The sequence below is a fragment of the Podarcis vaucheri genome (assembly GCF_965113315.1).
Source record: "Podarcis vaucheri genome assembly, chromosome: 2".
NCBI lineage: Eukaryota > Metazoa > Chordata > Lepidosauria > Squamata > Lacertidae > Podarcis > Podarcis vaucheri.
Genome location: NC_138760.1, coordinates 34,107,434 through 34,117,717, shown reverse-complemented (window position 1 = coordinate 34,117,717; position 10,284 = coordinate 34,107,434). Strand labels below are relative to the sequence as shown.

Genomic DNA, 10,284 nt, shown 5'->3' with positions numbered 1-10,284 from the left:
ACAGATAAAGCAAATCTATATCTCCTGATTTTATTTCATTTTGTAAAACAGCACAGTGCTAGGTAGCTCTGCTGCTTGCATTAAACTAAAATCCTTGTTGGACACTCTTATATATGTTTATTGCCTACCACTGCTATGGTGACCCCAACCCAAATCTCTGTGGGATTTTCCAGATTCTCAACTTGAAGAGACAAACAGCAAGTGTGGGAGAAACTAGAAGACATTCTAGTGATTGTCATTGCTGTAGTAACAAGGGAAGGGCTATCAGCTCAATGAAGTAATCTACTGCTTTATTTGTTGGTTGAATATTCAGTAGGAGCCACATAAAAAGCTCTTTCAAACTTAATGTTTAGAATTGTCTCATAGGCCTGTAGCAGTCTGAAATTCATGGAGAGGAACTGCATGTTAGCTTTCCACCTACTGGCAGATTTTGGAGTTGGGTGCTTTTAAGTGACTCCATTTGCAATCCTCTTGAGAAGACTGCACGGTGTATTCTCCTAATTTTTTCAACCAGATCTAGGCCTAACGCATTCCTGTAGACGTTCCTGCAAAAGGCACTGTTTCTGAATGTGCAAATCACAGCCTGGGTGGGACCAGCCCAATTCTGTAGAGCAGCATTTGCTGGCTGTTCCATTAGGCACTTGCGACATCATTCCCTTTGGCAGCAAACATTTTGGCAGTGGGGGGCTGGCTAGGACGGTTGATATGTCTGCAGCAATTAAGAAGGCATGCACATAAGAAACCACCCTCGTCTTGTTGACTCCAGCTCTTCCCACAGCTGCAAACGCAACAGTGCTTAGCTCTGCAAACTGCAAGCCTTTGCAAGTCAGAGCTTTCCTTAGCGCTGCTCATATGAATGAGGAACTAGCAGCCACCACAAAAGGGAAGAGGGGGGAAATCACAGTTCGTTATGCAGCGGCCGGCACTGGGGGCTGGGTTTATCCTCCAGGACGCCGTCGGGCACACACACCCAGGGGTCGTCCGTTTCCCACTGCCATTTCAGCAACAGCCCCCTGAGCTCCTCCAGGACCTGGGCATAGCGGGGGTCAGAAGCCAAGTTGCGGCTCTCCGTGGGGTCGAGGCTGTGGTCGTACAGCTCCCAGCGTTCCCGGTAGTAGTAGCCATGCAGGGTCTTGTTCCAGTGTGTGGGCTGCCCTGCCTGGGTCCTGTTCAGCAGGTCCTGGAATGTGGGCGACACGTAGAAGTCCTGGTCGATGGGGAAAGGCGTGCGGTTCTGCAGGTTGTGGATGAAGCGCAGGGGCCCCCGCTGCACGGCCCGCATGGGATAGTGCATGGTCACTTCGTGGAGGCTCTGGCTTGCAAACACTGTGGCCCATGCTGGCTCCAGCGATAGCGCTGGCAGCAGGGACTTCCCAGTCAGTTGCACCATCCGCTTCCCAAAGAGGCTGTAACTGGGGTACGGCACAGAGAACCAGTCCAGAATGGTGGGGGTCATGTCTACAGAGAGGAAGGGGAAACATCAAGCATCCATTAATAATAATAACAACATTTATTTAAATAGCCCTGCCAATGTAGGTGGCTCAATCCCGCAATTAAAAGAAAAAATTCCTCCCCAGAGGGCGTACAATCTAAAATGACTATAAACAACACAATAAAAATCAACAATTTAAAATGCACAATTCAACCCGGTGTAAACGGCTTTTTGTTATTGTTAAACTGCTTTAGAGATTTAATTTGCAATCCAGCAGTATGCATAGTAAATAAAACACATTTAGACTGGAAACTTTTTATGGACTTCTTGCCTGAAAGATAATAAACTTGCAATATCTGGATTTGAAGATTGGAAAAAATATTTGAATATTTAGATGTTAAAAATGGAAAAATGAAATAAAAATTATTTTATAAAAAAATGAAAATTGGAAAAAAATATTGGCTTACAGAAAATAGAATAGTTGGGAGTTTAATAGGTGAATACTATATGTAACTGAAGGACATAGAACTGGAAGTTTTTTTAAATCTTACAGCTTTGGATAAGCATAAAAAATAAATGTAAATTAAAAATAAATACACAGAACAAATGAGTGCAAATGGAAGCCAGTTTGCAGTTGTCTGGACACCCCCAAAGTCTCTCCCCCACATTCAAAACCCTCCCCTACCTCACACTTCCCCGACATCAATACAGAAGTCGTTAACTCAGTGGCTCTCACCTAGCAAGCTGGCATAGGCACTGCTAACCTGTCCCCAGCGCGCGGGATGCTCAGGCGAGGAGACGAGGAGGGGTTCAGCCGTACCCGACCAGTACAGGTTAGTTCTGCCACTTGGGAAGGGGATACCGTTGTCAGAAGTGTAGATCACAAGGGTAGTGTTGCGGAAGCCGGCGTTGTTCAGCTCCTCTAGGACAAGACCAATGCCTACATGTGCCACAGAAAGAGACCTGAGGGTGCTGCGCCAAAGGCCTGTAGCCTTCACCAACAACTCCTGTCTGCACCATGAACCACTCTGATCAGATGGGAGCTTCATCGTCAGCATCTAATTACAGTGGTACCTTGGGTTAAGAACTTAATTCGTTCTGGAGGTCCGTTCTTAACCTGAAACTGTTCTTAACCTGAGGTACCACTTTAGCTAGTGGGGCCTCCCGCTGCCACTGCGCGATTTCTGTTCTCATCCTGAAGCAAAGTTCTTAACCTGAGGTACTATTTCTGGATTAGCAGAGTCTGTAACCTGAAGCGTCTGTAACCTGAAGCGTCTGTAACCCAAGGTAATAAAATAATAATAATAATAATAATAATAATAATAATAATAATAATAATAATATATTATTTGTACCCCGCCCATCTGGCTGGGTTTCCCCAGCCACTCTGGGCGGCTTCCATAGAAACAAAAAAAACACACTAAAATATCATACATTAAAAACTTCCCTGAACAGGGCTGCCTTAAGATGTCTTCTGAATGTCAGGTAGTTGTTTATTGTTTTGACATCTGATGGGAGGGCGTTCCACAGGGCGGGCGCGACTACCGAAAAGGCCCTCTGCCTGGTTCCCTGTAGCTTTGCTTCTCGCAATGAGGGAACCGCCAGAAGGCCCTCGGCGCTGGACCTCAGCGTCCGGGCAGAACGATGGGGATGGAGACACCAGCACTTTGAATTGTGCTCGGAAACGTACTGGGAGCCAATGTAGGTCTTTCAAGACCGGTGTTATGTGGTCTCGGCGGCTGCCCCCAGTCACCAGTCTAGCTGCCGCATTCTGGATTAGCTGTAGTTTCCGAGTCACCTTCAAAGGTAGCCCCACGTAGAGCGCATTGCAGTAGTCCAAGCGGGAGATAACTAGAGCATGCACCACTCTGGCGAGACAGTCCACGGGCAGGTAGGGTCTCAGCCTGCATACCAGGTGGAGTTGGTAGACAGCTGCCCTGGATACAGAATTAACCTGCGCCTCCATGGACAGCTGTGAGTCCAAAATGACTCCCAGGCTACGCACCTGGTCCTTCAGGGGCACAGTTACCCCATTCAGGACCAGGGAGTCCTCCACCCCAGCCCGCCCCCTGTCCCCCAAGAACAGTACTTCTGTCTTGTCAGGATTCAACTTCAATCCATTAGCCGCCATCCATCCTCCAACCGCCTCCAGGCACTCACACAGGACCTTCACCGCCTTCACTGGTTCTGATTTGAAAGAGAGGTAGAGCTGGGTATCATCTGCATATTGATGGACACCCAGTCCAAACCCCCTGATGATCTCTCCCAGTGGCTTCATATAGATGTTAAAAAGCATGGGGGAGAGGACGGAACCCTGAGGCACCCCACAAGTGAGGGCCCAAGGGTCTGAACACTCATCCCCCACCACCACTTTCTGAACACGGCCCAGGAGGAAGGAGCGAAACCACTGTATAACAGTGCCCCCAGCTCCCAACCACTCTAGACGGTCCAGAAGGATGTTATGGTCGATTGTATCAAAGGCCGCTGAGAGATCCAGCAGAACTAGGAAACAACTCTCACCTTTGTCCCTAGCTCGCCGGAGATCATCAACCAGTGCGACCAAGGCAGTTTCAGTCCCATGATGAGGCCTGAATCCTGATTGGAAGGGATCCAAATGGTCCGCATCCTCCAGGCGTGCCTGGAGTTGTTCAGCAACCACGCGCTCAATCACCTTGCCCAAGAATGGAAGATTTGAGACTGGGCGATAGTTGGCCATACTGGCCGGGTCTAAAGATGGTTTTTTAAGAAGCGGTTTAATGACCGCCTCTTTCAGCAGATCTGGGAATGTTCCCTCACAGAGGGAAGCATTCACCACCCCGCAGAGCCCATCGCCCAGCCCTTCCCGGCTTGCTTTTATTAGCCAGGATGGGCAAGGATCAAGGAGACAGGTGGCTGGTTTCACGCGTCCAAGCAGCCTGTCCACATCCACTATACTGGAATGAGACTTGCTTCCCCAGGCTTTCCAGCAGCCAAAAGCAGCTCATCCAGCTGCTCAGCATGAAATATTTTCACTCAGTTGGGGCAGCCAAGTCTGGATATTGCTAACCACAAATACTGAAGATAATGAAATTCATAGATATAATGTCTGGAGTCGCTTGGTGCTTTCTTTCCACTCCTCACTGGGATTTCCAGGATTTTAAAGGGCAACTTGAGCACATGTATGTAACTGGAGGTCACATGCATCCCTGTGCTGAAGAGAACTTGATTGCCACCTCTTCCTCCAGAAGGACTCCCTTAGGTCCTTAGGCACAAGAGATGCCACGCAGTATATCAAATGTGCAAAAATGCGCCAGACTCTCCCTGAAATACACCTAAGCTCTCGCTCTTGCTTCAAGAGCGCTGCATCTCCAGCCTTGCCCTCCACTCCTGCAGGCAGGATTGCTCTGATTCAATAACCACCCTACCTTGATCCATGCGCCCAGTGGTTGTGTATTGAGCTGCCAGATCCGCACGAGCAGCTGGTGTGTCCTGTACAAAATATGGGACCTGAGGGCAGAAAGGGGGAGAAAAGCAACTGTTACCAGAAGCTACATCAGGAAGGGAAACCAAGGGAATAAAGGCCCACAAAACTACCTAGAAATTGCAATGGCCATGGCTAACCTCCCTCCATTGGGCGCAAATGATCTGCTGCACAACTCCTGGTCTGGCAATGGGGAGGGCTAGAGGATGCTGCACGTGTTCCCGGCATTTCATGGCAGAGGAGAAAAGGGCAGAATTCAATGCAGCGTTATGGAGATCGATCCATCAGCACATGCATTTCTGCTTGCCAGGCTGAACAATCTCCCTCCCCTCCCCTGTGCGCTGTTATGGGGAGGTGCACATAGGGAGAGGAGCCCACGTGACGGCTTCTGCTAGTGGAATGGGGTAGCTGAATCCGGCCCACGTGTTTTTACTTAATGACGTATTAAATCTATATCCCACCCTTCCTCTTGTATCTCACATTCCATGTCTCACCTGCACTTGATCTGAGCTGTAGTGCTGGGGTTTCCAGTCTGGGATCCAGCCCATTCCAGGCTCTCCATTGCCAAATTTCTCGCAGAAGGCTCCGTACTGGGGCTGGGAGTGGCCGCAGCGGTGTGGATCGTGGAAAGCAACATACAAGAAAAAAGGCCTGCCAGTTGAAAATGCAGGTGGTGTGAATGCACTCAAACGCCTGAGACAACATCACCTCCACCACTTTTAGCAAAAGTACTCTGGGCGTCCTCCAGCTTTGCTGAGGTTCCTCTTTCTGCTAACTGCAGCCCTCAGCCTCTGTTCCCTTCAGTTTTTCTGCTGAACCTCTGTGCTGATTTTTTATCCTCCATGAAATAAACACCACCATTTCCCCCCAAGCTCTCTTTGCCGCCTCTCAGGTTTGCGTAAATTTCCCTGCAACAAACATGTAGACTGTGACTGATGGCTGTGCATCCTTAAATTCCAGAGTGCCCTGGTCTACACAGGTAGTGATCCTGCAATGCAATACCAGCACCATTTGATGGTTTCTTACCTCTCCTCCTCCTGGCTGTGGAGGAATTTCCGAACCAGCAGCTTGATTCGGGTGATGTTCCGCCCCACCTGCAGGACAGAGCCGTTCTCCTCAGTGTAGGCAAAGTCAAAGGGATACACAGCCTCTGGCCCAACGTGTTTCTTCCCAATGATCCCTGAAGCAGACAAACGCCAGCAGTCGGATGCAATAGCAAGGAAAAGCTAATAGATCACATAAAAATCCGCCAGCGCGCTGATGCACTTGGGAGCTAGTGGTTACCCTGGATCAGGCTTCCTCAACCTTAGCCCCCCAGATGTTTTTGACCTACAACTCCCATGATCCCTAGCTAGCAGGACCAGTGGTCAGCGGTGATGGGAATTGTAGTCTCAAAACATCTGGAGGGCTGAGGTTGAGGAAGCCTGCCCTGGATGAATCCAACACAAAGTCTCTGCTGTCTAAGAGCTACTGGCTGCCTCCCAAGAACTGTGGTTTCCTAAAACAGCACTTCCTGCCAAGGCTCAGGCTATCTCAATCCCAAATGGGAGAGATGCAAGCAAATATGGTTGCATAAATGTAGGCCTCGTTTCAGCTGGAGAGGAATGCAAGTGTATGGCCTGAATGTGGTTACTGGGTGGTGGGAGACTAAGCATCTACAGAATGCATTCCCATGTGCCAAGGCTTAGCCTCTGCTATGGAAAACAAGATTGGGGACTAAGCTCTGGAGAAGCTTGGTTCAGATTAACCTTTATTTTAAAACCAGTCTCTTTCATATATGGTATATTTGACATGGAATACATTTTGTACTCAGCATAAGTACATGCATGTAAATAGCCATATTTGTATATGTGGAAAAATTGTGTTACTGTGCAACAATTGCTGGTTTCTCCTTTAGAATACATGAAGGTGGTGACAAAGAGGAACACTTTCCATGGATTTTAGAGAGGAACTATTTATATAGCACGCAGCACCTTCCACATACAATGCTTGCCCTGTTGGGATTTTGTACTTGGGTGTTGTATGTATCCCAGTACCAAGCATGACATGAGAAGGCTCACATCTTCTCATCTGTGCCAAGGTGAGCCAGGTTCTGAGTGAAGGGGTACTCAGGGAAGACATGTATACACGTATATGCAACCTGCTTTTCTGTTGTGGGCTGAGCATGCTCCAAAACACGGATGATGGAAGCTCCTCCCCTTCCCATGATGGGAGGGCAGTCCTTGGCAGAAAAACATTGGTGAAAGCTTTGTGGTAAATAAAATAAACCCCACTGCAGCCGGCCACAGACAACCAAGCACACCTTGCCCCACAATACCTCTCACTAGCAAGGAAATGCAATATACGAACAGAAATAGGACCTACCCAGTTGATGCTGACGCAAAACCCCACACGCACACTATACAAAAGAATACAAGCCTCCCCTTCTCTCCTTCCCCAACCTTATACTGTACTCAACACTAATGTCTCACAACAAATGTAACTGACGTGTAAGAAAGAATGTACAACCTGAAAAGAGACAAGGCATGTAGTTTTGCAAAACAAGAAAAACTTTTTTTAAAAATAAAATAAATAGAATCCTTTCTCCATCTATGTACAACCACATAACTGGGGCTAAAACTCATCAACACACATTATAAACTAGGAATTAGAGAAGCAATGCATGCATTTTTAAAAAATGGTTTTATTGCTTCTTGTAAGTTTCATTTTCTTAGCTGATTGCAAGGCAAAAAGAACTAAAATTATTTGTGTGGTATGGAGGCTCCCTTCCCAGATTCCCTATAGAAGAAGATGAGTGGTATCTTGAGCTGCAGGTGAATTTGCAGGGAGGAATTCTCCTGCTCCCACCAGCTTACCTGTCCGAATCCCTGCCTGCCTAAGCAGCAGGGGGAGGCTCCGAACACTATCAAAGGAGTTGAAGTGATGCACATCCTGGTGCAGCCCATACATCCCATTCTGGTGCTGTAGATAAGAGAGAACCATTCACAATATGAGCAGGGCAGGCAGGAAAGGGAGTTCCAAGGTGATAGAAAAGGACTGAGCAAGCAGTTCCCTTATTGTCATTCGGCAAGTGTTACCTGAGGCAGGCCTGTGAGGATACTGGCCCGGCTTGGGGAGCAGCTGCTGACGGAGGTGAAGGCATTCCGGAAGATCAAGCTGCGCTGGGCCAAGGCATCCAGGTTTGGGGTGTTGATGGCCGTGTTGTTGTACACGCCGCTCTCAAAGCCACCGTCGTCAGCTGCCATGGAAGGGTCAGAGGTCAAGCTGTGAGATCAGTGTCCCATTGCAACACCACTGTTGCCTATGAACAATGGTAGCTATGAACCAGGTAGCTGGGGGTTTGGGGGCCAGGTTCTGCAACTCAAGCAGTGCCCAACTTCCTAACAAAACTGAATTTGTGCTGCACCCCAAACTCAAGCAATTTACAGCGTGCTTCCACACAGCACCCTTTATTGTGAATGCATGCAATAACATGACACTATACCCATCAAAGGGACGCGGGTGGCGCTGTGGGTTAAAGCCTCAGCGCCTAGGGCTTGCCGATCGAAAGGTCGGCGGTTCGAATCCCCGCGGCAGGGTGCGCTCCCGCTGCTCGGTCCCAGCGCCTGCCAACCTAGCAGTTCGAAAGCACCCCCGGGGGCAAGTAGATAAATAGGTACCGCTTACCAGCGGGAAGGTAAACGGCGTTCCGTGTGCGGCTCTGGCTCGCCAGAGCAGCGTTGTCACGCTGGCCACGTGACCCGGAAGTGTCTTCGGACAGCGCTGGCCCCCGGCCAATAGATGTGAGATGGGCGCACAAACCCCAGAGTCTGTCAAGACTGGCCCGTTCGGGCAGGGGTACCTTTACCTTTACCTTTATACCCATCAAAATCCCATCCCTGCCCTTAATCTGGATTTACCGTTGTTTTTTTCTTTACTTAATGGTTTTGTTTTTTGCTAAAATGGTAAATCCAGATTAAATGAGAAGATATTATAGAACAGCATTTTGATGAGGATGATGTCGTGTGGCCTCTGCAAAAACCAAAAACTTGAGTCCTGAATAAATTGTTGTGTGGAAGTACCCATAAGCAACATTACCCCCAGATGCTCAAGCAAATGAGTCATGCAGTCACAGTGGAAACGTCAACCCTGGAATCTGAGCCACCCAACAGGTCCATATGAATCAGTTTGTGGGACAAAGGAGGAACTGCAGCAGGAGAAAAAGGGGAAACGAATACCACAAATCTCACACAATCCTGGTTAATGCTGGGCCTGTATTACCAAATCCTGTAGACATACCCTCAAATTGTCCCTATTTTCCAGGGAAAGTCCAGGATTTAAAGAAGTTGATCCCGGAATGTCTCACTTTTTCTTAGGACGTCCCTATTTTCTTGGAGAAATGTGAGAGGGTATGCTTTAGAGCAGGCAGGCATAGGTCCAAGCCTCTATAGGGAAGCTTTTAATGTTTAATAGACTATTGTATTTTACTATTCTGTTGGAAGCCACCCAGAGTGGCTGGGGAACCCAGACAGACGAGCGGGGTATAAATAAATAATAATAATAATTATTATTATTATCATCATCACATACTGACTCACTGACGCTACCAATGGCTAAACCATAGCTGTCAACCTTCCCTTTTTTTGCGGGAAATTCCCTTATTCCAGCGCCGTTTCCCACTGCTATCCCGGATTGTTAGATATCCCCTAGACTGTCCCCGGGACAGGTGAGGCTGCTGATCCCTTATTTTCAAATCTGAAAGATGACAGCTATGGGCTAAACCCCAATATCTCTTAATACCCGTCTAGCTCTTCAGTGTCCACCACAAGGCCTCCCTGCCCCCCCCCCCAGCAGAACACAGGCCTATAGCATCTCCAGTCTGGGAACAGCTGCGCCTGTTGAATTCTGTTAACAGCACAGTAGCCCTAGCTGAAAAGAAGTTGGCAACATGGTCTGACTGGTGAACCAAGTGCCCCAACGAAGAGGGGCATGAGAAGGGAATGGTGGTTGTGGGACATATCTTAGCGCCTAGTACGTAGTCCATACTGGGTTTGCGGGGGGGGGGGCGCAAGTCCGGCCCCTCCCCGAAGTTTCCCACTTCCTTCCTCAGAACTTTCAGGGCTATTTCCCGCGAGGGCGAACTGAGTGGGGAACAGGGGGAGGCGTGGGTTTCATCTCCAGAGAGCAGCACCCCGGCTGGGCCCCCGAATCTGCTCGCTCACCGACGATCAGCAGCACGTTGCGAGGTCTGCCCGGATCCCTCCGAGCGCAGCAGAGACCCAGAAGCAGAAACAGCAGCGGCGGCGGCGGCGCCCCCCATCTCCGCGCAGGCAGCGGCATGGCGAGACACCCGCCCAGGCCCCTTCCTCGCCGGGCAGAGCGCGCGCCTCTCCCCTTCCCAGACTAGACGCCG

The 10,284-nt window shown here is 49.1% G+C and overlaps 1 protein-coding gene across 1 annotated transcript; it reads right to left on the bottom strand.

The window, feature by feature from the left end:
- Positions 1 to 269: 269 nt before the first annotated feature.
- On the bottom strand, positions 270 to 10,236 carry SGSH (N-sulfoglucosamine sulfohydrolase). Its single transcript, XM_082210949.1, has 8 exons — positions 10,094 to 10,236; positions 7,970 to 8,130; positions 7,748 to 7,853; positions 5,919 to 6,072; positions 5,387 to 5,543; positions 4,837 to 4,918; positions 2,169 to 2,372; positions 270 to 1,458 (listed from the first exon to the last, which is right to left on the bottom strand). The coding sequence occupies exons 1-8, from the start codon at positions 10,209 to 10,211 to the stop codon at positions 899 to 901; spliced, it is 1,542 nt and encodes a 513-aa protein (XP_082067075.1). The 5' UTR covers positions 10,212 to 10,236; the 3' UTR covers positions 270 to 898.
- Positions 10,237 to 10,284: the final 48 nt, after the last annotated feature.